Source organism: Brassica napus, chromosome C5, assembly GCF_020379485.1.
Source record: "Brassica napus cultivar Da-Ae chromosome C5, Da-Ae, whole genome shotgun sequence".
Lineage (NCBI taxonomy): Eukaryota > Viridiplantae > Streptophyta > Magnoliopsida > Brassicales > Brassicaceae > Brassica > Brassica napus.
In genome coordinates this window covers 26804567-26830616 of record NC_063448.1, presented here as the reverse complement: position 1 = coordinate 26830616, position 26050 = coordinate 26804567, and the positions used below count along the sequence as shown (strand labels likewise).

The following is a 26050-nucleotide window of genomic DNA, read 5'->3' as shown; positions in this document are numbered from 1 at the left end:
TTTCGCCCAGCAACTAAACCAGCTCCATCTTCAGTGTCACTTAGCTCATTCAGCTCCAAGCTAGTATCACTTAGCTCACTCAGCTCATCTAGCTCATCTACTATCACTTCAGCTGGTTTCAGCTCAAGCATACTCTCTTCAGCTGGTTCCAGCTCGTCCTCAGTCTCATCAGCTGGTTTTAGATCAGTATCCTCACCATTAATCCATCCTGGTTTGTCTTTTGTTGAAGAATCATCTGGCTCAGCCATGGTCGCATCATCCTGGCCCGGGTCTATGATCCGAGGCGCATCATTCCCTCCCTCTTGAAAAGGATTTGACCTCAAATCCATTTTACCTGTATCAAAAGGAAATGAATCAGACAAAAAGAATTTAAAAATCATGTAAAATTTAGTGAAGGAAAATTTTGGAAAGAAACTTCCTTGGAGTTTTGAAGTTGGTTTCCTCGAGTACATGCATCTCCAAGTCTTAAACTGATAAGCACGATCTCTGCTTCTGTTCCTGACACCTCTTGGAGACTGATCCTGTTTATCCTGGACACTCAAAACAAACATTAAAATACCAGGATCATATGTACAAGACAAGTACTTGTTCAGATCATAAACCACAGTTTCTTTCCCTAGAACATGTAGCACACGTTTCAGATCATCATGAAGCCTATCAAAGTAAGTCTTGTACACCAGAATGGTGTCAGGGCACGTGATAGCACAGTTCCTAAAGAACAAATTCAAATCATGCGCAAGTTTCTCAGATTTAGAACACAAAAGATTAAGTTCAAATTGAGAATTTCTTATCCAAGGCTCAGCATGTTTATCAAAGAAGGTGTTGTAAATCAGAATGTTTTCGAGGCATGAACTACCATAGAACATTTCCAAAACGTGCCTAACTTGATCAGATTCAGAACACAAAAGTTTTAGTTCAAGATCAGATTCAGAATAAGAATGGACAGGTTTCAAAACAGAATCACCACAAAAATCTGTTTCAGCTTTATGTGAATTCTGTTCCAGCAATGTGCTAACCATAAAATCTTCCAAAGCATATGAGGATGCAAACAAAATTCCAATGATCAGTTCATGTCCATAAGATCTCAGACTAAAGCTATTTTCTTTGAAGACAAATGAATCAAACGATTTTCTAGAGCAGAAAACTAGTTGTTGCAAATCAAGCTCAGATGACTTTTCAAGATGATCAAGACCAGAAAGTTTTATGTCATTGGAACTGACTTTATCAAACAGATCAGGCAGAAAATTAATCAAATCAAGTTTCTCACAGTGCTCTTGAATGTATGTGGTCAAAGGCGTAGGAGTTGTGCCGGGATCAAAGCAAAGTTGGTTCTCCATGATGATGGATGTTATGCTTGGTGCTTCCGCTTCAAAGGTTGGACCAGGTTCGCCTTCCTCATCAAATATGGGACCTAGATCATCGTCCATGGGTCTCCTGGTGCCAAGAAGCAGTCCTTGATGTGAGTAGTCGAATGGTTCTTCCTTAAAATCCTGTGAAAATAGAACAAGACTACTCGGATGCTCCGGTTCAAAACAGGTTAGTCCATTAGTCTCTTCATCATCAAACATAAAATCAGATTTTGGAGATGGAAGATCACATTCATCCTCACAAATGATCAAACTTTCAATCATCTCTACATCATACTCATCAAAAATTGGTAAAGAATCTGAAAAATCTTTTTGATCTTCAAGGTTGTTTTCAGATTTACCTTTGGGTTTTTCATTGATGAATAAAGAAGGCTTAGCTACAGATGCACGTGTGGTTGTGCTCTTCTTTTGGATCTTGCTGACGTCCTTGAGGGCTTTCACCACACCCTCCACAAGGTTGTCACAAAACTCCCAGACTTCAAACTGACTGAAAAGCCTTCTTTGATCAGCTTCAAACATCTTAACCTGAAAGTTCTCAACACAAAAGGTTAACAGATAAAAATAATCCTCACACTCTCAAGTGTTTGATCTCACCCACACAAGTGTTTCTCTCAGATTTTATGGTCACTCAAGAGTCTCCTCTCAAAGTTCTAAGAGAACAAATCAAATAATCCAATGGATTTCTCCAAGCAAGCAAGAGATGAACACAAGATAGAAAGATAAAGAGAATTGTTTTGAAATTCGTATTAACCACTCCAAGGCTGGATTTCTCCTCAGCCAGCAGGATTTCTCTTCCACTACCTAGCCAAATAAATCAAACTTTTTTTTTTCTTTTCTCTTTTTTTTGATAGATCTTTTTTTTTTTTTTTTCTTTTCTTTTCTCTTTTTTTTTTTATAGAAGAATGGCGATAGGTAAGGTAGTGGCCCGAATTTGAGATAGAAAGATGAAGAAGAAGTGTTTAGAAATGAAAGATGAGAAAGATGGATAGATAGTACCGGTTGAGTGGCTCTGATACCAAGTTGATACGCCCAAAAATGGGAAGGATGGCTTTGGCCGGGTGTTGGATATGAACCGAGAAGGCGATGGCACTTCTGGAACTGGAATGGAATGAATGGATCGTCAAGAGATGCGGAATGACTCTTGATATACCACGATCTAAGGCTAACCACCTAAGAAACGATGAAGGTGTGTTGGCTAACCACCAAACGACACAAAAGATGATTGGCTGACCACCAAATCAACAAGCTGGTTCAAACCGATGAACTAGCTAAGAACTCTCTCTCTCACTCAGAGAAAAGAAGAATCGAAAATAAACAACTAAAATGAACTGCCTTTATTCATCAAAGGGACTACATATTTATAGTGTTTTGTAGTCAAAGACAATAAATAGAAATGTAGGAAAACAATGCATAGAAAATATAAATTTGACTAGATCTAGTCAAGGCACGGAAAATGGAGAAGACTAGATCTGGTCAAGACACGGAAAATGGAGAAGACTAGATCTGGTCAAGGCACGGAAAAATGGAGAAGACTAGATCTGGTCAAGGCACGGAAAATGGAGAAGACTAGTCAAGATGTCCAGGTTCATCCGAACCAGATGGATGCACGGGGTAAAGATAAGGACGCTTGCGGGACTGTCCGGATGGTCCGCCAGATAAGAATGCATGTCCGTCTTTGGTTTCTTCACGACCCAAGCTAAGTCTGGCTCGACCGTGGGTTTTAGAATGTCGAGTTGGTTGGGGAAGACGGGCTGTGGTTCGGTCGGTTAGGTCGTCTGGACGTGGTTCCAGCCGAAGCTCCAATCGGGACGCACGCGGAACGGCTTGGTCAGTCTGATCGGTACGGTCGGATGAACGAACCTCGGTCAAATTGTTCAGAACGTCCTGATCTCCATGCTGGTTGGCTCCAATGGACTGATCCACGAACCAGGGCACATCATTCCCTTCCTCTTCAAAAAGATTTGTCCTCAAATCTGAAACATTAAAAGGAAAAGGATTATAAGCAAAAGAACCATAATCAGCACAATGCTCACCTTGAGTTTGGTCCGGTATTTGAATTGGCAAAGGCTCTTCCTTTTCTGGCTCGGTTTCAAGGTTCTCATTCTCCAAAGTCACCAACGGTTTTTGCTTTTGACACTTGTTAGCATAATGACCGATCCTATGGCATTTGAAGCACCTGGTGGAATGAGCTTTGCTTGTGGGTTTCACAGCTTTGCTTTTATCAAAAGAAATCTCATTAGTTTTCAAATCAGAATTTGAAAGATAAGAAGACTTACATTGCTGTTTTGGTGCCGAAGAAGTGTTGGTGTTTCCCTTCTTTTTGAGCTGTCGGATAGCATGAATTGCCTTATGCAACATCTTCTCCAAACTAGCATAAGTTTGAAGCTCGTTTTGATCAAGCACTACACGGTTGCTTCTCTTGGCTTTGGTGAAGGGACGATCACCACTTCTGACCCACTTCTCATCATTGGACCTGTTTTGTCTCTTCCTTTGTTTCTGCACAAAATCAAATTCGTTAGAAGCAAACTGTCTCTTGTCAAAAATCAATTGCTTCTTTTCAACAACAGTTTTAAAAGGAAAGTAGACATCATCTTGTAGTGGTTTTGATTTTTTGAGAAGTCCAAACATCCTGAAACACTTAACAAAGTTAGCAAATAAAAATCCTCACACTCTCAAAGTGTTTAGCTCACGATTTTTAGATGGTCACTTAGAGTTCTTTCACTGGTTCAAAGGATGATAGGCAGTCAAAATTCAGCAATCAAAACCCAAAACAAACTTTTGTGAGAAAAAGAAAAGAGAAGGTAAGATGAAGAGATTTTTGATATGGATCCGCCTTAACTGTCCTAAGGCTGGATTTCTCTTCAGCCAGCAGGGTTTCTCTTCCACCACTCCCCCTGGATTTCTCTTCAGAAGTGATTCACGCCAAAACTTTTTTTTTTTTTTTTTTATCGATTTTTTTTTTTTTTTTATAATAGGCGATCACAAGGGAGTAAAGGAACAGCCCGGATCCAAGAAATAAGAAAAGAAAAAAACGTGGAGAGATGAGAAGATGAGAGATGAAAGAAAACAAACCAGCCAAAGTGGCTCTGATACCACTTGATACGCCCTAAAATAGGGAAGGATCACTCGACCGGACTAAAGGGATATGAACTCGCCAAAAGGGAGAACTGATGGATTGAACGGTGACACAATGGGTTGCGGATGGCCCAATGATACTACCAGACTTCAGTTGGTGCTTGATATGACTCACAAGTCCACCAAAAGAAGGATTTCTAAACGTTGCCTGATATGACGCACAGGTCCAACGAATTAGAGGCTGTTTACTTGGAGATAACCTCACCAAGAAACAAAGAAGTGTTCTACAAAGAACAAATAGATAAACTCAAATAAAAGGGGAAAAAGCTTGTCTTATTTCGTGGCTCTTAGGCCCTATATATAGGATTACAAGTTGTAGAAATCCAAAGAAGAATGTGCTAAAAACAAGACATGGAAACTAGAAATGAAGACTTTGACTAAAGACCGAAATTAATGATTTTTGTTGAATTCTTTTTCCCATGCACGACCAAGACTTCCTTGCTGACTCCCTCTTGGCATTCTTGATGAGAATGGGCTTGAAATGGACTGAGGAAAGGTCTGGTCGAATTTGGTGTAAAACCGACCCAAATTGAATTTGTTATGAATTTTTCTTTGGGCTGAAAAATGCTCATTTCGCCCAGCAACTAAACCAGCTCCATCTTCAGTGTCACTTAGCTCATTCAGCTCCAAGCTAGTATCACTTAGCTCACTCAGCTCATCTAGCTCATCTACTATCACTTCAGCTGGTTTCAGCTCAAGCATACTCTCTTCAGCTGGTTCCAGCTCGTCCTCAGTCTCATCAGCTGGTTTTAGATCAGTATCCTCACCATTAATCCATCCTGGTTTGTCTTTTGTTGAAGAATCATCTGGCTCAGCCATGGTCGCATCATCCTGGCCCGGGTCTATGATCCGAGGCGCATCACGCCCTCCTCATTAGGGCGAGATCATCAACCGGCTCGCCATCATTTTCTTCCGCCTTGAAAAAAAACATAAATTAAAGAAACATTAGAAATTAGAAGAAATGCACAATAAATTAAAATTCTGAAACTCAAATAATTGAAGAAAAAGCGGTTGAACTTACCATGCGATCTCCAGAGTGGCAATAGATTGAGCACCCAAGTTATGCTTGTAGATGCCCTTCCCTTTACGGTCGCTCCTGCGGTTGGTGGAGTTGGTGGAAGAAGTTTCTTTCGTCTCTTCCTTATCCCAATGCGCACACAACTCCTTCCAGACTGTGTCGTTCATCGACTTTGGGACCTTTTAATTAAAAAAAAAAAATAGTTTAATAAATTAAAAAATTGTTTAATAAATTAAATCGAACCTTATTGATTTCCCACTTCTTCTTCCACTCGTGGATCTGCTTCCCATAGTTGTCCATAACTTTATGGACGAAGTGGTGATAGATAAAGAGCGTCTCATCGGAATTCCAGTTGAACTCTTGCTAAAAAAAAACAATTAGTAGAAAATTTATATTAAAGATTAAAAATATAAGTAAAAAATTAGAATACTTACCGCAAACTGACGAAACCACAGAACCTGCTTGTCGGTAGGGAAGTGAGTGAAAGTCGGATGTCCACTGTCGAGGGCCGAGTACATCATACAGTTGATCCATGCGCTGATCCCGTTCCCGGAACGGTTGAACCTAATAAAATAAATAAACGGTTAATAATGAATCCAAATTTAAAGAAAAAAAAATGTTTAATTACCATGTTTGACCCCGTCCATGTGGATACGGAGTGAGATACAGAAGATGGTCACGACCGGGCTGTTGAACCAACTCCGCAACACGCATCACTCCCGGAGGACCCGGAGGAACAGGAGCGGATGCAGCAGCGGGAGCGAGAGGAGCAGGAGCGGGTGCAGCAGAGGGAGATGTATGGTTGGAGCTGTGGGGCGAAGGGGAATCCTGAAAATGGCTGGAATCCCGAGACTGGCTCCCCGTACCACCACGACCACGACGCTGTCGAGGCCGGGTCTGATCATCATGAGACCTGTAAATTAAAAAAATATATTTAATAAATAGAGAAATATATAAATTAATTTTTTTTTTAAAAAAATCCCAAATAAATTTAATCACAAAAAAAGATTTATATATATTAAAAATATTTAATAAATATATAAAAATAGTTCTAATAAACAAAAAATAGTTTTAATAAATAAAAATAGTTTAAAATTAAAAAAAATAGTTTTAATAATATATATATATATTAAAAATATTTTTAAATCCCAAATAATAGTTTTTAATCACAAAAAAAGTTTTATAGATATTTAAAATATTTTGTAAAATCCAAAAAATCAAATTTATATAGAAAAATCGATTTGTAAAATACAAAAATTGATTTTATATACAAAAATCGATTTTCTAAATACAAAAAAAAATAAAAAAAATAATAAAAAAATTCTAAATCAATTCAACAAAACAAATTATTCAACCAAATCATAATTCTAAACCTATTATACAACCAAATCACAATCCTAACCAATCACCCTAACAAAAATCTATCAAAACTACACAAAAACCTAACAAATAGAACCTAAGAGAGTGGGATAGGGTCCTTACATGATTTTTGTAAGAGAAGGGGGAGATCGCCGGAGATATCGTCGGATTTCAGGGGGAAATCGCCGGAAAGGAGAGAGGAGTCGCGCAGAGGAAGAAGAGAGAAATGGGGAAGAAGAAGCGGCTCGTGGTTATAAAACCTTTACCGTTCATTAAAGTGTATAAGTGTTTCTCTTATGTTGTGGGATTTCGTTCATACAATCGGAAAAGTGTTAATTATACGGTAAGGAACAAATATTTTACTTCATAATGAACGTAAGACACTTAATAAGGGTTATATAGGTGTTATTCAAACCGCAAAACGTTGTTTTCGGTTTAAAAACCCTATTTCCTCGGAATTTCCTCGGATTATTCCGAGGGAACTCCGAGGAAACCCTCTTCTTCCTCGGAAATTCCGAGGAACTAGTGTTTGGGGTTTCAATACGTCAATTTTTTTTTATAAACGGATCGATCGATGTATATATATCCAAAAACGCATCGATCGATCACTAAGATGGACCGGACTGTAAGAATGTGATCGATCGATGAGATTATCCCATCGATCGATCAAGAATCTCAAGTGTTCCTCGGAATGTCCTCGGAAAATCTTGTAAGTTTTTTTATAAACGGATCGATCGATGGATATATGTCCAAAAACGCATCGATCGATCACTAAGATGCACCGGACCGTAAGAATGTGATCGATCGATGAGATTATCCCATCGATCGATCGAGAATCTCAAGTGTTCCTCGGAATGTCCTCGGAAAATCTTGTAAGTTTTTTTATAAACGGATCGATCGATGGATATATGTCCAAAAACGCATCGATCGATCACTAAGATGCACCGGACCGTAAGAATGTGATCGATCGATGAGATTATCCCATCGATCGATCGAGAATCTCAAGTGTTCCTCGGAATGTCCTCAGAAAATCTTGTAAGTTTTTTTATAAACGGATCGATCGATGGATATATGTCCAAAAACGCATCGATCGATCACTAAGATGCACCGGACCGTAAGAATGTGATCGATCGATGAGATTATCCCATCGATCGATCGAGAATCTCAAATGTTCCTCGGAATGTCCTCGGAAAATCTTGTAAGTTTTTTTATAAACGGATCGATCGATGGATATATGTCCAAAAACGGATCGATCGATCACTAAGATGGACCAAAGCGTAAGAATGTGATCGATCGATCCGTATTTGTTCAAAAACGCATCGATCGATGCGTGTGCGGGAAACATAATTATAAGGCAAAACCCGACCTTTTTTGGATCTAAACCTCAGAACTCTCATCCCCTCCGATTTCCCCTATAATTCGCCCCCCCCCCCTTTCTCTCTCTATAATCATCCGATTTGAACAATTTTGGGCTCTATTCCTCTTGATTTTTCGAGCTCTACCTGATTCCTACACTCGTTTTCACCCTAAGACAGGTATACTCCGCGAATCTCCACATTCTGAAATCGTGTTCTTGAGCAATTTTTTGGGTTTTGTGAATTTCTTATTTCCGTGTTGATTCATTGATCAAATATGCATGAAACAGATGTTTAAACATGGAATAGAACACAATTGTCTGTGATCAACGAGTTTGGAACAGGATTTGAGATGATTTAGGGATTGAGATTTTTTTTCAATTTGGTTTTTTTTTATCACAATTCGATTTCGCCTTTCATTTTCATGTTGCTTTGAGTTCTTAATTGATTATAACCATGTTGAGAGCAATGATTCTATTTTGTAGAGAATGAAGCGCACGAAAACATCAGCAAAGAAGAACACACAAGAAGAGGGTTCGTCTCAGCGAGAGAATCAAAGGCCAAAGAAGTGGGATAAGTCTGATACCACCCACTACAACAACATGAAGAAGGTAGTCGTTCCGGCTACACAACTAGCATGTCCTGAGACGATGACAATATTGGGAATCAAATCAGACATTGAAGGGCTGTTCCAGAACATGGGTCTAGGCCAACTATGCAACCTCAACGAACCCACTTATCCGGAGTTGGTACGCCAGTTCATAGCATCCGCATACGTCAGCCGTCCCGATGATAGCCATCAGGAAGGTTTTCTGGCATTCGTAGTGCAGAAAGTATACTTTGAGGTATCTTTCACAGACCTCTGCGGACTATTTGGATTGAGTGCAGGGGAGAGGACATCTGGTCTTTATTGGACTTCAGAGCTGTTGAACTTCTGGGAAACGATTGGCACAGGGGTTTATAGATCTTCTCAGGCAAAGGAGTCACTTATCCGGAGCCCAGTACTGAGATATGCCACACGCCTCATTGGCTCATTGCTATACGGGACAACCACAGCCGCATCAGTCACGCAATGGGAGTTGTGCCTCCTGTACCAAGGTGTGAGGCATTTGCTACCGGCATTTGGAAACTCTACATTCCCACCTGCTACTGCCTTCAACATGGGAGCGGTGCTGGCCGCAAACTTAGCAGGATACAAGGGGAAAGTAACCAAATCCAAGAGCAATGCATGTGGATTTGGTGCAGTGATTACTCGGATCCTTAGACATGTGGGTGTAGACTGCGAGAACCAGCAGGTACCACTGGTAAGGTCAAACAACATTGCTTGGAACTACCTGGATGTCAAAAATCTTGTAAGTAAGGAGTTCATAGCTGGTCCCCACTCGAGGATCGATCGGGATGGTCCTTACGTCTACGTATTCCAGGACCGAGCGAAGAAAACACTCTACTGCCACCTGCCTCAGATCGGCCTGACTGCTCTACTTTCAGAGGCTGCAGTTGAGTTCCTACCCCCTGCTACCGCACTAGTAGACAAGCCATCCTTCTTCACGCCAAAATATCAGACCAAAGGCAAGGCCGTGGTTGATGAAGAAGGAGAAGATGAGGCTGCACAAGCCATTCCAGATGATTCACAACCCCATCAGCTACTCCCATCAGACTCCAGCCAGTACAAGCTGCAAGAGCTTCCACCGAACGCCACTTCGCGCCAGCAACAACATTGGAGAGATCAGAGCATAAAGACAAACAACGACATGCTACACAAGATCTGGGCTGCCATTTCACGTATCAGGCCGTGTCGTTGCCAAAAGGATGATGTAGTTCATCGGGACAACTCTCCATCCAGCTCTGGTTCGGGTTCGAGTGGTACACACAGGGTAAGAAAGAGGTCCAAGAGACCCAACGATGCAGGAACATCTGGAGCAGGAGACGAGGAGTAGGAGCTATCACCGGCCAGTATTGCCATTTGATTTCCGACCGCGCTATTTTATTTCTTTTCTATTCTAACGTTTTATGGTCTTATTTTCTTTTAATTTTGAACTTAGTTTTTTTTTTTCTTAATTATGAGTTTGTATTTCTTTTACATGGTTTCTTCGTTTTATTTGGTTGTGTTTTGAGTAGTTTTTAATTCGTATTCAGCTTTACCTTGCTAGATAAACCAAGTAACTAATATCCGAGGAAAGTGGTTATATCAAGTGTTCCTCGGAATTTCCTCGGTATTTCTTAAAAAAAAAAAAAAATATCAATGGTAGTCTGTTTCCGAGTCATCATCACCAGATGAATCTGAATCTGGATCTTGGTGAAACTCTCCAACCACTGGTTCATCCTCTACGTGAACGACGGCTTCCTCTCCAAAGTCGGTTAAATCGACAACAAGGCCAACTCCAGCTAAATCTTCTGCTGCACTTAAGTTGCCGGATGTGCTTGGTTGTAGTGGGTCTTCCAGCTCAGAACTTCCCTGAACTCGGCTTCTCGGGTTGAGTCTTGTAACAGTAACCCATGGATCATCTCTGTTCCTTACCCGGGGGTACTTGATATAACAAACCTGTAACATTTAGAAAAATTATAAATTAATACACATGATGATGAATCATTCTGAATAATTAACATTTAATTACCTGATCGGCCTGAGAAGCAAGAATGAAAGGATCATAATATTGCAGCTTTCGCCTCGAATTTACTGATGTAACACCAAATGCATCTGTTCTCACACCTCGATCTGGAGTGTTGTCGTGCCAATCACAATAGAAAACAGTACAGCGCAATCCAACCATGCCCAAATACTTGATTTCCAAAATCTCATGTATGTGTCCGTAGTATACATCATCTCCTGATGCAGAACAAACGCCAGCATCATAAGTCGTACTCGAACGTCTCCTCTTCTGAGTTGTGAATGCATATCCTCGAGTACAAAATCTCGGATATGACTTCACAACAAAGTTTGGTCCAACGACCATCTCACGTATCCAATCGTCAAATGTTTCACCTCTGGCCAAACCAGCAGACACCTATTAATAGCACATATATATATGTTATATCAATAAATGTGAATTAGTATAAATATGTGATAAAATATATTTTAATTTGTTTAAAGCACTCACATAAGTAAACATCCATCCAGTAAATTCTCTCTGCTTCATTTCTTCTAGTTCGTCCTCTGTGGCGTATCTATACTCGAACCGCTTTTCTGCCATGAAAATCCTGTATATGATGACAATAATGTAATTAATTAAGATTTAAATTTCAACTTGTTAAAATAAAAATTTGTAAGCTCATTTATTTACCTCTCATATTGAAGAACGTCTTCGCAGTTGGTGAGCAAATATGTTTGCAAATGACTGCGCTCCTGCTCAGTAAGTCGACGGTCCTTTGGTTTTCCGCTAAGTCGTCCAACGTCTGTGAAAATGTCTGGAACCGTAACATGATATGTTGCCCGTTCGCCTCTATCATCATGCCGAGCAGGTCTTCTGTTTTTGGTCTGAACTTCTGCTGGAAAGTAGTACTCGGCAAAGTTTGAAGTTTCTTCATTGATCATCTGTGCGACTATAGAACCTTCCACCCTACTTAAATTTTTCACCATCTTCTTCAAATGGAACATATACCGCTCATACAGATACATCCATCTATACTGCACAGGACCACCAAGTTCCAATTCTCTTGCCAGGTGAATAACAAGATGCTCCATAACATCAAAAAATGAGGGAGGAAATATCTTCTCAAGGTTGCACTGAATCACGGCTATGTTAGTCTTCAAATTTTCAATACCTTCAAGAGTCACTGATCTCGTGCATAAATCGCGGAAGAAACCACTTATCCCTGCAATTGCTTCATGAACATTTCGTGGTAATAGTTCCTTGAAGGCGAACGGAAGGAGGCGCTGCATCATTACATGGCAATCGTGGCTTTTCAAGCCAGTAAACTTTCCTTCCTTTTGATCGATACAGTTACGCAAATTTGATGCGTAACCGTCTGGAAATTCCACATCGTTTGAAATCCAATCAAAGAACGCATATTTTCCCGCTGCATCAAGTCGGTATATGGGAAAAGGAGCCCTACCATTCTCATCAACATGAAGTTCTGAACGAGCACATATATCGACTAAATATAGTCTTGACTTCAAATTATCCTTTGTTTTACCTTGAACATTAAGGATCGTGTTCATGAGATTGTCAAAAAAGTTCTCAATATGCATGACATCTAAATTATGCCTTAGCAGATGATCCTCCCAGTATGGCAGATCCCAGAAAATACTTTTTTGTGCCAGTTATGTAGTTCTCCAACAGCATCTACCGGAAAACGCTCATGTCCACCGACGTCTGGCGTCCTTTCTGCACCAAAATCTCTTAGTTGTATCTTCAAATCTTTCCCACAAATTTCCGGAGGTGGACTGTCAAACACCCTATTGTTCTTCGTAAACAAATTCCTACTCCTACGATATGGATGATCAGGTGGTAGGAATCTCCTGTGACAGTCAAACCAACACGTTTTCCTTCTGTGTTTTAGTTGGAAAGCATCAGTGTTATCTTGACAATATGGACATGATAGCCTTCCATGCGTTGTCCATCCAGACAACATACCATATGCTGGAAAATCACTTATTGTCCACATTAGTACTGCCCGCATTTGAAAGTTTTCTTTACACGAAACATCGTATGTTTCAGCACCTTGAGCCCATAGTTGTTGCAACTCATATATTAGTGGCTGAAGAAACACATCAAGTGATCTCTTAGGATGCTCTGGTCCGGGAACGAGAATCGAGAGAAACAAAAACTCTCGTCGCAAGCACAAGTTTGGGGGTAGGTTGTATGGTGTAAGAATGACGGGCCATAGAGAATACTGTCTTCCACTCTTGCCAAACGGACTGAAACCATCAGTACATAATCCAAGGTAGACATTTCTTCTCTCATACGCAAAGTCGGGATACTTTGATTGGAAATGCTTCCACGCTTTTGCATCTGAAGGATGTCTGATCTCACCATCTGTTGAGTGCTCCGCATGCCATCTCATTGGTTGCGCTGTGCGTTCAGACAGATACAACCTCTGCAACCTTTCCGTCAAAGGTAAATACCACATCCTTTTATATGGCACTGGAACTCTTCCACTCGTATCTTTATAACGAGGCTTTCCACAAAATTTGCATGTAACCCGCTGTTCATCCGCCCTCCAATAAATCATGCAGTTGTCGCTGCATACATCTATTACCTGATACGATAAACCAAGACCAGCTACGAGTTTCTGAACCTCGTAGTATGAACCAGGAGCTACATTATCCTCGGGTAGAATACCTTTTACAAAATCAGCAATCGCATCCACACAGTCTTCAGCCAAATTATAATCTGTTTTAATGCCCATCAATCTTGTAGCAGATGATAAAGCTGAATGACCATCTCTGCAACCTTCGTACAATGGTTGCTTTCCAGCATCCAACATATCATAAAATCTCCTAGCTTCTGCATTGGGTAAATCTTCCCCTCTAAAATGATCATTTACCATCTGCTCAGTACCTACACCATAATCTACATCCGTTCTAATTGGTTCTTCTAATCTAACCGCTGGCTGAGGTTCGCTAGTACTACCATGTTCATAATCAGTTTCCCCATGATGATACCAAATTTTGTAACTTCGTGTAAACCCACTCAAATATAGATGAGTCCAAACATCCCACTCTTTAATAACCTTTCTATTTTTACAATTAGAGCAAGGACATCTTAACATACCTGTTTTTTCTTCCGGTTGTCGGTGAACTAACCCCATGAATTCGGTTATACCTCGTTGGTATTCTTCCGTAAGCAATCTCGTGTTCGGATCCAAATGAGGTCGATCGATCCAAGAACGAAAATAATTTGAAGAAGACATATTTTTTATGAATCAAATTCGTGTGTAAATAGAGTAAGAGAGAGGATGAAGATATGGAGTGAATGAAGAGGAAGAGGAGTGCTTGTATTTATAGTTTAAATCCTGCCGACAGACCGATGAAATTCCGATGGAATTCCGACGGAAAAGGCTAGTTCGTCGGAATTTCCTCGGAATTTTGTAAAATCCCCCAACGGCTCTCCAACGGCTATAATATTTCCTCGGAATTCATCGGTTTTTTCCGAGGAACCCATTTTTCCTCGGAATTTCCTCGGAATATTCCGACGGATTGATATTTCCTCGGAATTCCGTCGGTATATTCCGAGGAAATTCCGAGGAAACCCAATTTTGTGTTTCCTCGGAATTTCCTCGTCGGGATATTCCGAGGATTTCATTTTCCGTCGGAATGTCCGTCAGAATACCGCTGTTTTCTTGTAGTGTAGGTTTTGTAGAAGGAGGTGCATTGGTCGCATATTGTGTAACATAATAGTTCAACCCTAGAAAATCAAGTGATCCGTTGATTAACTTTGATTCTTGAGGTGTTAATTTTGGCAATCTAGGTCCAACCATCTGTCGCATTATCTTTGGATATCTTCCATAAACCAATGGATCCAAAATCCTTCATAAACTCAAGAAACCTCCATACTCATCTTCTAGAGTTTGGGGAACATCCCAGTGGAATATTGTTACGTACGGTTCTATGCCTTTATTCGCACAAAAAGTGATAGACAGTTAAAACTTGCTAATATATGTATTATTAAAATAGAAATTTATAAAATATATTTTACCATTTGCTTTTAACTCGTTGATGATATTATTGTAGTATTTTATCCGGTTTTCGTCAATCCCTCCAATCAATCTTCCCTCTAAGCGTAAAAGCATATATGCAATCATAAGATTAGTTAAAAATATAATAACAATAATGAAAATTTAGTCTTATCATCTGCACTTACTTGGTAAGATCCTTGACCATGCTATTGAGAGTCTGTATGCTTGAACCTTCATTCTTTTCAGTAATTTGACATCCTCCTGTTATATGAGAGTTCCAGAGTTAAACTACATTCTGAAATGGAACAAAATGTATACACACACATTCATCATTGATAACCTCTTACCTTGTAAAGATCATACGAATCACAAGCAAGGTCTCCAGAACTGCGATCTGGAACTTTCTCTGTACATATATATAGCAAATCGAAATAAGAGCATGACTTGGATATATATACAGATGAGTGAAATTGTCCCATCCGTTATTTGTATACTTAATTTTGCCTACATCAAAGTGAATGCTAATTAATTATACGGGCAAATTTTTAATTAATGATGTGTTGTGACCTGGATATCTATGAGTGAAATAGTCCCATCCGTTAAGTGCTCTATGTGCAGCACCTTCAATCTGGTACAAAAAAATATAATCATGCAGGCCGGGTTAAAGATTATTAGTATATCTGGTGGATGAAAATAATCTTGATAGATCCCTATCTATACTATTAAAACAGAAATCACGACTTAATTCATGTGTGATTTTTTATTTTGGACCATCTTTAGAAAGTTATTTATATGACTATTTTATTATAAATATTTGAATTAATCAAATTATTATAAAACAAACAAATTAAATAGATATTCTTATATTTTCTCTGAAATTGTATCTGAATAAAAATTTTCATATCTTTTTATTTACAATATAAATAAATATTTATTTTTCATTAAAATAAACATTTTAAATATTTAATTAATTTCGTGTTTATTATAACATATATGTACATTTCATTTTATACTCAAAAAACTTTTAAATATTTAGTTAATTTCGGGTTTATTTAAAAAAATTAATGTATGTTTCATTTTAACTAAAACAATCCTTTAAAATATCTAATTAATTTTGTAATTTTAATAAAACTAATGTACAATTTTGTATTAATAAAACTCCGTAGACCAATGGATCCAAGAACCTTCAAATATAAACATATGTAAATTGATAGACAATAAATTGTTACTTAAAATCTATATAACTACATAGTTCAATATAGTTATGGTTTGAGGTCAGTATATTAAACATAAATTATGTACCATCCGACGGTGAAATCAAATGCCCTTTCCGCAGCATGTTTGTCAAGGCTGCTAGTTTGATTTAGTGGGGTGAACCATGTCCCGATCAAAGTTGCCCCTATCTTGCCACCTTGAAATTTCTGTGTATATATTAATTTTAGATTAAATATTTTGACACGAGAACAGATACTAAAGCAAATTTATAAAAAAAAAAATGAATGATGACAAAAGTATTACATATGCATACCTGATATTTTTTACGGTATAGGGACACAGCTTCTGCATGAGCTAAGAGTTGGTGATGAGCGACTACGTAAGGTTCCGTTCCAGAATCTCCTCCAAATTCACAGCCAGTGCATCTTCCAGGTGCATTTGACCCATCTCCATACCCTTTCGTTGCAAAAAAGTATGGCTCGTTTAAAGTCATCCAAAACTTTACTCTATCTCCAAATCTTTGGAACATAAGTTCAGCGTAGGTCTTGTAATCATCCCTTTACATATGAAAATATTGATATTTTCATGTGATTTATCTAAGCTAAAATAAAGGAAAATTAGATTGGTAGATAGGAAAATTAGATTGGTTCATATGCACTTACACTATACGAGGACTTAAGAAACCCCCGTACTCGTCTTCTAGAGTTAGGGGAACATCCCAATGAAATAATGTCACATATGGTTCTATGCCTGCATTCGCAAAAAGTTATTTAACACAATAACTTGGTACGTTTGTTAAATAAGGAGGAAGATCAATAACTTAAAAAAAAATATATATATATATATATATATATATATATATTTCCACGTATATATATATATAAAATATTTTAATTTATATGTCAATATATATGTTAGCATAAGTTAAAATTAAGATTTTACCATTTGCTTTTAGTTTGTTGATGAGATTATTGTAGTATGCTATCCCATTCTCATCCACTCCGCCAACCAATCTTCCCTCTATGATACAGGACGTATATGTATAATCTTTTTTTTTTGTCATCTTTAGGATTAATACGAGGATTTCAACGTTCCAACAATCAACCAGCATAATCCTTCCCGGGTATACCCTAACCAAAAAATCTTTGTAACCAACCACAAAGACAAAACATCTACCCTGCAACACTAGTGATCAAATCAACATCCAAGATCACACCCAAAAAATCATCAGACAAAAGAGCAAAACATGTCAACTAAGAAGAGGGCAGCGGTTCCTCATTCTGGAAAGTCTCTTCCAGCCAGTGTGGCGCACCTGCAGCTACATAAAAGTGACTATAGCCTCTTTTTGTGACACTCTGCGCAATGAGGAAAGCCCTTCTATTAGTTGATCTATCTTCTCTTATGACCCTCCACCATTCCAACTCTCTTAGCCTTCCTATAATCTCAACATATTGGCAGGTGAAGCTTGGCCAAGCTTTTGGTCTCAGGATTACATTTGGAAAGGTCGCATCATCGATGGCTATTATGACCCGGCTCACATGATGGGCTCTCAAACATTCAATGGTCCATAGAAGCCCTTGGAATTTCGCTTCGTCCAAAGAGACGACGTTCGAAAAAGCTCGACGACTATGCATGATCACCTTGCCCCACTTGTTTCTTAGTACCCACGAACCTCCACTCCTTTGATTCGCCTTGTCCACATCAACCCCAATATTGCATTTAAGCCACCCTCGATTAGGAGGCATCCATCTCCTCTCCTGAATAACCTCCATCGTTCTCTCCTTCTCCTCCACTTCCTTCTCATGTTTTTGTGCCATGAGCCAGAACTCTGCTTCCTCTGCGATCTTGTCCATGAGGTCCACTGCCATGAAGGCTTTACCTTCAAAGATCAACCCATTCCTCGTTTTCCACAAGTACCAAACAATACATGGAATCATGTTTCTTGTCTTCTCGCTTACCTCCTTGTTCTTCATCAGCATCATGAGGTAGTGGATATTAGAGAAATGTGAGGTTTTATCATATCCATTCATCGGTTGTGGAACATAAGCCAGCGCCCAAACTTGTCTAGCAACAGAGAAGTCAAAGAGGATATGGTTGATAGATTCTCCCTGGAACCCACAAGCCTGACAGCAGGGATCCATCCTTATTCCTCTTTTGACCAAAATTTCACCCACAGATATCGCATTACTGACCGCTCGCCACAGAAACGTCTTAATCTTTGGGGCTGTTGCAATTTTCCAGACAGAGCTTTTGAGTTCATTCACTGAGGGTCTTGCTTCCGCTTCTCTTATGTCCTCCCTTCTGCTCCATGAGTTTATGAACCAGTAACATGATTTAACCGAATAACTGCCGTTCTTATTATGTAGCCAGACCCAATAATCATCCTGAGAGGAGGCTACTTTCATCGGTAGAATTCTTCTGATGTCTTCTTCACAGAACAATTCATTCAGGATCTCTAAGTTCCAGCAGTTGTTCCGGTGATCGATTAAATCACTCACCTTCAGTAGCAGGTCCACAAATATATTCTTCATCAGCGGTCTTCTCCTGACATCACCCTCTATCCAACTGTCGACCCACACTGAAACCGTATATCCGTTACCGATATGTTTCCTGGGGCCTTGCACCAGCAAATCCTTTCCAAACTGGATGCTACGCCAGGCATACGATGGTCGCGGGCCATTCTTCGCATTCAAGAAGTCAGTATTCTCAAAATATCTACTTTTGAATAGTCTGGAAAATAGAGACTCCGGGTGACTGAGTATTCTCCAAGCCTGCTTGGCCAGTAGCGCTAGATTAAAACCCAGACCTCCCTGTTCATTTGTGAGACTCAATTTGTTCCAACTCAACCAGTGTATCTTCCTCTTATGCTCAAGAAAATTCCACCAGAAATCCGCCATTGCTTTAGTTAGGTTTTCGCAAGACTTCTTGGTCAGTTTAAAACATGACATTGCATACACTGGCATAGCCATTGCCACAACCTTGATCAAGACCTCTTTTCCCCCCAACGAGAGTTGCTTGACAAACCAGCCTGATAACCGATCCTTTAGCTTGTCATAGATGTAAGCTAGCAGTTCGGTCTTTGATCCACTGAAGCATTCCGGCAACCCAAGGTACGAGCCAATTCCACCTTCTTTTTCGATCCCTGTTATCTGTCTAATCAAATCTCTTGAACTTTCAGCAACTTTGGCTCCAAAAGTTATGGCTGACTTCACAACATTAACTTTTTGACCAGTAGCCTGCTCGTAGACAGATAGTATTTTCATCATTTCAGTAGCTTGTGAGCCAGAAGCCTTGCAGATGAGCAAGCTATCATCAGCAAATAACATATGGTGTATCATCGGCCCATTTTCTGAGAATTGTATCCCCTGCAGTAGCCCTTTGATCACAGCCTGCTCAATCAGATGAATTACGCCTTCTGAGCATAACACAAATAAGAAAGGGGATAAAGGATCCCCCTGGCGAAGACCCCTCTCCGGGTGAATGCATCCGAAAGGCTGATCACTTATTAGAGTCGAGTAGGTTACCGTCGAGACGCAAAACATAACTCTTTGAATCCAGACCTGATTGAAGCCAATTGCCTGTAGAAGAACCCTCAGGTAACCCCATTCAACTCTATCATACGCCTTCGACGTATTAGATTTAATGGCCATGAATTCCTTGGAAAATTTCTCGTTTGTCCTCAAGGCATGAATCATCTCGTGGGCTATCAAAATGTTGTCAGTAATCAATCTTTCTTCCACGAAAGCAGATTGAGTTAGAGACACTATATCTGCCATCATTGGTTTCAGCCTTGCTCCCAGAATTTTGGAAATAATCTTGTAGAGGACAGAGCAAAGGCTTATCGGTCTGAGGTCTGACATGAGTACAGGATCTTCTATATTTGGTATAAGTCAGAGGTGGGTGTAGTTCCATTCGACTGGAAAAATTCCAGTATTGAAGAAATTCAGCACTTCTTTCGTGACCTGATTTCCCACTATATCCCAATACTTTTGGAAGAACATCCCCGTCATACTATCAGGCCATGGGGCGCTTCCCGGATCTATAGAGAAAACTGCATCTCTCACTTCCTCCTTGTTGACTTCTCTCATGAGCACTTTGTTCATTTCTGGAGAAACCCTCCGCGAGAAACCTTGAAAGATTTATGAGAAATCTCCATTGCTTGTCGATGTGAAGAGCTTTTTGAAATATTCAGTAGCCACCTCTGCTTTTGCTGCCTCTGAGAACTGCTCCTGCCCATTTTCATCCATTAACTTGTTGATTCTCTTCTTTTCCCTGCTAGCCTTCACCGAGTCATGGTAGTATCTGGTATTGAGATCACCTTTCACTGCCCATTTATTCTTGTTTTTCTGCTTCCAATATGATTCTTCTTCTCTATAGGCTTTTATCAACTCTTTCTTCAGATAACCAATCCTCACATTAGAAGAAGTTAACGACGACTGCTCTAGAATTGAGATTTTGTTTCTCTTTCCACTTACTCAAAGATTTCCTGCATCTCTTTAGTCTGTCGGAGACCTTAGCTTTAAACAGAGGGTGGTTAGTTAACCACGCCTTCTTGATCTCTTCTTTCACTCCATCTTTATAGAGGAATCTGCCATCGAACCGGAAGCTGCCTCTATACGGTTCAGAAGCTGATATTAATTTCACCAAAACCGGTCTATGGTCAGAGCCTCTTTTATCCAAGAAGACTTGATTGGATGCAGGATATAGTTGAAACCACTTCTTATTACCAAAGCATCTGTCCAGCTTAGATTGAATCGAAAGTGTGCCTCTCTCACCTCCCCACGTAAAGCTATTTACGGTGCTTTGAAGCTCCACCATCTCTCCTATTTCCAGCATGTCATTGAACGGTTGAAACGAGGCTTCACTTCTCCTCGGACCCCCAATTTTCTCTCCATTGTGTCTTATATCGTTGAAATCACCCATCATACACCAGGGTTCCTTTCTGTAGGCACCAATTCGGGACAGTCTCTCCCATAACTTTGGCATGTTCTTCCTTACGGGCTCCCCATATATACAAGACACATAGAAGTTGTCTTTACCCAACTGTACATTGAAATCTACTAGATGCTTATCAACAAACTTAAACACAATATTCACATAACTTTTCTACATCAAGGCTAAGCCGCCGCTGTATCCAATAGGATTTACAGTCATAATCCTATCATAGCCTAGCCAAGTTTGAATATCTACGAGATAGTCACGGTTATGCTTCGTCTCCATCAAGAACAAAATATCCGGGAAGTGTTGCTGTCTCAATTCCCGTATTCTTGGAATCACCAAATCATGTGCACTGCCCAGGCCCTGGCAATTCCAGCTCAGCATCGTCATTTAAATCTTGGACGGTCCCTCATTTGGGACCACCATTGGTTTCTTAAACCTTGCAGAGCTTTTAGATGGCTCGACATCTTCATTTGCCTTCCTCTTATAATCTGTGACTACACCTTCTCCAATCTTCTTCCCCGATCCAACATCTTCCTTCTGAATCCTCTTCCCATTGCCTTTTCTCTTATAAGTGCCTGGCCTTCTTCTGCGTTTAGGTTTCTTTAGAGAGGTCCCGGAAGTGCAGGTTTCATAGAAGCCCACACTATAACCCGTTGAACCCTCAGGAAGAAATTTTGACTGAGTAGAATTTACGGCCATTTCAGAGATAGGATGCTCTGATACTATCTTGCCAGATTGGAGAACTTTCATACCCGCTGAAATAGCGCTGGCCATCAGTTTTTTCGTGTTCACCACCTGCTCCTTTTGAGCACTGAAGTCATAGACCACCCCTTTTCCTTTATCCAGTGCCTTAGAGATGATCGGAGTCGGTTCCAATCTTAAGAAAGTTTTTTGACCAATAGGATCGTCCATCAAATCAGAAATGGATTTCCTGACTTTGTCTTCTCTAGCCAACTTCTCTTGCCCTTCCGCTGCCAGCAGATACTACCTCATGCCTTGAAGAACCTCCTCTGCAATTTTTGGTCGACCTGAAGCGGATCCCTTCCAACCTAATTATCTGGAAGGACTCCAAACAGAGGATCAGATTCAGCCAACCTCTCTATCAGCTCTGTCCACTTACTTTCCGCAGAAGATTCCTCACCCTAAGCTCCTCCTTGTTTGCTCTCCACAACAAACGGGCAATGGGATTGCTCGTGGGTAAGTCTTTGGCACGTGTAGCATCTCTTTTGCAACCGTTCATAATCATATAGGATGTTAACCACCTCTCCGCTCGGAAGTGTGAGCTTCTTAGATCTTCTCAGCGGCTTAGATACATCAAACTTCACTAAGACTCTCACATAATCTTTGTACTGAGCCTTCTCCCGGTCGAAAGGAACATCAACAACTTGCCCTGCAAAGCCCCCCAGAGACGATATAGTTCCTGGAGTATAATGATTGATTGGGATGTTCCTCATTTGCAGCCACACCATCAGATATTGCAGATGATCTTCGGGTGGTTTCTCCACCCACCTCTCCAACACAATCGACCACTTATCGAAGGTATGGACACCTATGTTCAAGATATCCAACAAATCATGTTCATGTTTGAAGATGAACTGAAATCTTTCCTTCGACAGCCCCACTCCCTTCACTCTGTCATAGAGTTGCCATTTTCTTGGAATCTCACGGATTAGATCCTCCATCTTCTGACATTGCGGGTTCAACAGACGACCCACAAGACTCATAGCATTTCTCTCCGTAGAGTAAAACTCCGGCCGGTCCGGTAGTACAAAAGGCTTATCTTCTTCCTCCTCCAGTGACATGTGTTGCATTGCTTTGTCGAGACGAGACGACATCGAGATCCACCAACCTTTGAAATCTTCACTTACTCGTACCACCACTACTACTCTCTGAAAATTCCCCCTTGATTTAAGAACTAGATCTTGAACTGAATAACAAATCCTAGTTTTGGATAAGATTGCAGAGAAAAATCTTGAAAACCCCGAGAAAGAGGACCAACTTGCTTAAAAGAACCGTGTTTGTTTAGTCAAAAGCTCCACCTTACCAAAGAAGAGTATTTTAGCAAGAGGAGATCAAAGTCCAAAAGAGGGAGCCACTAACTTACGCCGAGAGAAAACTACCCGCTTTTTCAAAAAGATAATTATATGTATAATCCGAACATCAGTTTTGTTATACAGTGTACTTCTTCTTTTATATGTTTTTTGTAATATTAAATGTTTATATTTACCTGGCAAGACCCTTGACCATGCTATTGAGAATCGGTATGCTTGGACGTTCATTCTTTTCCGCATTTCGACATCTTCCTTTAAAAGTATATTAAAGTTTATGGTTAGATTTCATTGAGAATATCTTAAATTACAACTAATTTCTTACCTTTTCTCTTAAAAATACGTCAATAAACATTTTTGCAAAGCTTAAGAAATATTATATTTCATTTCTTATAGGGGCTAATTAATGCAGAGAGTTTATGCTGTGGATAGGCCTGCCACCAATCCAGATATCCAGAAAATTTAGGGTATCCAGATCCGGATCTGTAGATTTAATATCTGGATTCGGATTTGTGGTTTCCGGATATCCGGATTTCGAATATTCATCTCTATATTCCATTACCCGCGGATATCCGGATCCGGATCCATAAAAATAATTCAAAAAATTATTTTTTAAAAAAACAAATACCAAAATTTAAAAAATGATACATAAATTAAATATTTATACAAGATTTATAAATATATATATGTCTATAATATTGTAAAAACTAAAATATAATATTATAAAATTAATTTATGTATAAATATTATTATATAAAATATAAATATTCATGAAATTTAAAAATTTAATATGTTTTAAAAATACGGATCCGGATATCCGGACCTAAAAATTAAGATATTCGGATTCGGTTTGGACGAATCAAAAATTTTACTATCCGGATTCCGATTCGGACACCCCGAATGTCTTATTTTCGGAGCAGGTCTCGGATAATAAGTCTCGGACCTAGCTGTAGATAACCTTTTTGAGAATGATGATTTATGTCATATCATGATATTATCAACTGCTTAGCTATCTCTGCTGGGATATCTAACTAAGTATTTCATTGATTAGAAAAAAGAGGACAGAGAATCTATTGAAAAAAACATTAGAAATACATGTCACTTTATTATTGATCAGATTTTACTATAAATATTTAAAAAATTATGTAACTTAACTATTTATATTATAATTTATTTAATTATTTAATACATTGATGTTAATTATTTGCATTATCATTTTCAGAATCATTTTTTTAGTGATGCAAAACAATTTACATCATTTATAATTAATAAAATTATTTAGAATAAATGATGTAAAACTATCTTTTTATGTAATGCACATATTCTTTCAAAATTAGTCTAAATAAAAATGATGAAAAAGTAAGAGAGAAATTGTAGATGAGTTTTCATCTGAAAGACTATCATAACTTTCTGAGAAATCGATATCAAAAAGTAAGAGAGAAATTGTACATGTCACTTATCTAGTTATTCATTTATTTTAAAAGTAAAGAAAAAATAAGAGTTATTTTCACTATAGGGCAGTTTACGTGTTTCTATGTCATAAAAAGGCACTTGCCGCTACCGGGGCAGTTTTCATGCGAAAAGACCCAACTTGCCCTCTGTAATTCCTAACCGGGCCGATCATTTTCTTATTTTTTAGTTCGATTGTTTAAATTTCAAAATTTAAAACCGATATGGTGGGCCCATGAACGGATATTATTGACGGATCTGTAAAGATAATTATTCACTTTCAACTTCTCTTTTACCGAGACCAGAGAGGGAGAAACCGAAGCGGCGATAGCGAGTGAGAAAAACGACGGCGAGATTCGGCGACGATAAACAAGATGTCTCGACGGCGGAGTCTGCGTGGTAAAGAGATTGCCGTTGGTTAGTAATGCGCACCCCCCCCCCCTCTTAGTTTGATTTAGTTGTGCTGTCGATTTGGCCCTTAATCGAGTGGACTTTTTTTTTTTATTGGAACAGACGAGGTAGAGGTTTTACCGGCCAGTCTACCGGAGAGGTTATTTGCAACGGATCGTTTCCCATGCGAGAGAATCAACATGTACTCTACTATAGATTTTCTGCTGTGCGTTAGAGACGCACTAAACGGCACCGAGGAGATGGCGATGCTGTTGAGATCTTGCTTTGGAAGACTATTTAGGTTGCCTGTCCGTAGGGTGCTGATGGGCAAAGTGATACACGGGATGCTGACAAGGCAGGTGCTAACGAAGAAGAAATATGAGTTGTGGCCGGTGTTTGGTGGTAACCCCTTCAGATTCTCTTTGGTGGAGTTTGGGGAGGTTACTGGGTTGCCCTGTGACGAGTTCGAAGAGGGGTACAACATCGACTACGAGTTGCCGGCTACGGAGGAGAAATATGCGTACTGGGAAAAGTTGATTGGTCCTGACAGGGATGCGACAATAGGAGACCTTGTGGCAATGGTTTTAGGCGACACGGGGATGTCGGGCTCGCGCAAGTTGAGGTTGTGTTTGATAATAATTGCAGACGGGGTGCTAGTGCCTACATCTCAGATACAGAAGCCGAGTCTGAAACATGTTAATCTTGTGAAGAATATCAAGAACTTCTTTGCTTTTTAGTGGGGTAGGGAGTCGTTTGCTTGGGCGATTAGGACGATGAAGCCAGGTCCAAAAGTGATGGGTAAGTGCGAGGATCCAAATGGAGATTTCTGTAAGAAGCCGAGGCAGAAGACTCTTAGGATTCTGGGTTTTCCGCTGGCGTTGCAGTTGGTGGCGTTTGAACTTATCCCCCAGTTGCTGAAACAAGCACGCGGTGATGATAGCACGACATTGCTTACTTTCCCGGGGCAAGTGTTGCCACAGCATGCAGGGTTGACTGTGGTTCATTTGCGGAAAGCGGAGCATGAGGCGGGGGTAAGGAATTTTGTTATATGTACATGTTTCTTGTTCTTAGATGTAAGTAGTAAATGTACACTTGTACTAAAATGTACACGTTTTAGTGTGGCTTCGGATAAATATAACGTGTACAAGTACAGAA

The 26050-nt window shown here is 39.7% G+C and overlaps 5 protein-coding genes and 1 long non-coding RNA gene across 7 annotated transcripts; all 6 read right to left on the bottom strand.

The window, feature by feature from the left end:
* Positions 1–2686: 2686 nt before the first annotated feature.
* LOC111207005 lies at positions 2687–4295 on the bottom strand. Its single transcript, XM_048756664.1, has 2 exons — positions 3401–4295; positions 2687–3340 (listed from the first exon to the last, which is right to left on the bottom strand). The coding sequence occupies exons 1-2, from the start codon at positions 3993–3995 to the stop codon at positions 2934–2936; spliced, it is 1002 nt and encodes a 333-aa protein (XP_048612621.1). The 5' UTR covers positions 3996–4295; the 3' UTR covers positions 2687–2933.
* A 173-nt stretch (positions 4296–4468) lies between these two features.
* Positions 4469–5622, bottom strand: LOC125586867. The gene is made up of 2 exons (XM_048756665.1): positions 5524–5622; positions 4469–5418 (listed from the first exon to the last, which is right to left on the bottom strand). The coding sequence occupies exon 2, from the start codon at positions 5319–5321 to the stop codon at positions 4893–4895; it is 429 nt and encodes a 142-aa protein (XP_048612622.1). The 5' UTR covers positions 5322–5418; positions 5524–5622; the 3' UTR covers positions 4469–4892.
* Positions 5623–14558: 8936 nt separating this feature from the next.
* Positions 14559–15456, bottom strand: LOC125586868. The gene is made up of 4 exons (XR_007323393.1): positions 15420–15456; positions 15200–15258; positions 15038–15113; positions 14559–14950 (listed from the first exon to the last, which is right to left on the bottom strand). It is a non-coding gene; the product is annotated as an uncharacterized LOC125586868 (long non-coding RNA).
* A 742-nt stretch (positions 15457–16198) lies between these two features.
* On the bottom strand, positions 16199–19927 carry LOC106383406. 2 transcript variants are annotated; one of them, XM_013823515.2, is made up of 4 exons: positions 17010–19927; positions 16730–16817; positions 16381–16624; positions 16199–16273 (listed from the first exon to the last, which is right to left on the bottom strand). In XM_013823515.2, the coding sequence occupies exon 1, from the start codon at positions 19925–19927 to the stop codon at positions 17321–17323; it is 2607 nt and encodes an 868-aa protein (XP_013678969.2). In that variant the 3' UTR covers positions 16199–16273; positions 16381–16624; positions 16730–16817; positions 17010–17320. The 2 variants fall into 2 exon arrangements, with proteins under 2 accessions (XP_013678969.2, XP_048612620.1); XM_048756663.1 differs by having other exon boundaries at positions 16381–16523.
* Positions 19928–21395: 1468 nt separating this feature from the next.
* LOC125587179 lies at positions 21396–21920 on the bottom strand. Its single transcript, XM_048757359.1, has one exon. The coding sequence runs from the start codon at positions 21918–21920 to the stop codon at positions 21396–21398; it is 525 nt and encodes a 174-aa protein (XP_048613316.1).
* Positions 21921–22150: 230 nt separating this feature from the next.
* Positions 22151–22843, bottom strand: LOC125587178 (uncharacterized protein At4g02000-like). Its single transcript, XM_048757358.1, has one exon. It carries the CDS (start codon positions 22841–22843, stop codon positions 22151–22153), a length of 693 nt encoding a protein of 230 aa, XP_048613315.1.
* Positions 22844–26050: the final 3207 nt, after the last annotated feature.

Coding starts and splice junctions, on each gene's coding strand:
- LOC111207005 (XM_048756664.1), bottom strand. CDS start 3,995: ATGTTTGGACTTCTCAAAAAATCAAAACCACTACAAGATGATGTCTAC. Junction 3,341..3,400: donor AATACCGGACCAAACTCAAG/GTGAGCATTGTG, acceptor TTAATGTTTCAG/ATTTGAGGACAAATCTTTTT.
- LOC125586867 (XM_048756665.1), bottom strand. CDS start 5,321: ATGGCTGAGCCAGATGATTCTTCAACAAAAGACAAACCAGGATGGATT.
- LOC106383406 (XM_013823515.2), bottom strand. CDS start 19,927: ATGTCAGACCTCAGACCGATAAGCCTTTGCTCTGTCCTCTACAAGATT.
- LOC125587179 (XM_048757359.1), bottom strand. CDS start 21,920: ATGGACGATCCTATTGGTCAAAAAACTTTCTTAAGATTGGAACCGACT.
- LOC125587178 (XM_048757358.1), bottom strand. CDS start 22,843: ATGTCGTCTCGTCTCGACAAAGCAATGCAACACATGTCACTGGAGGAG.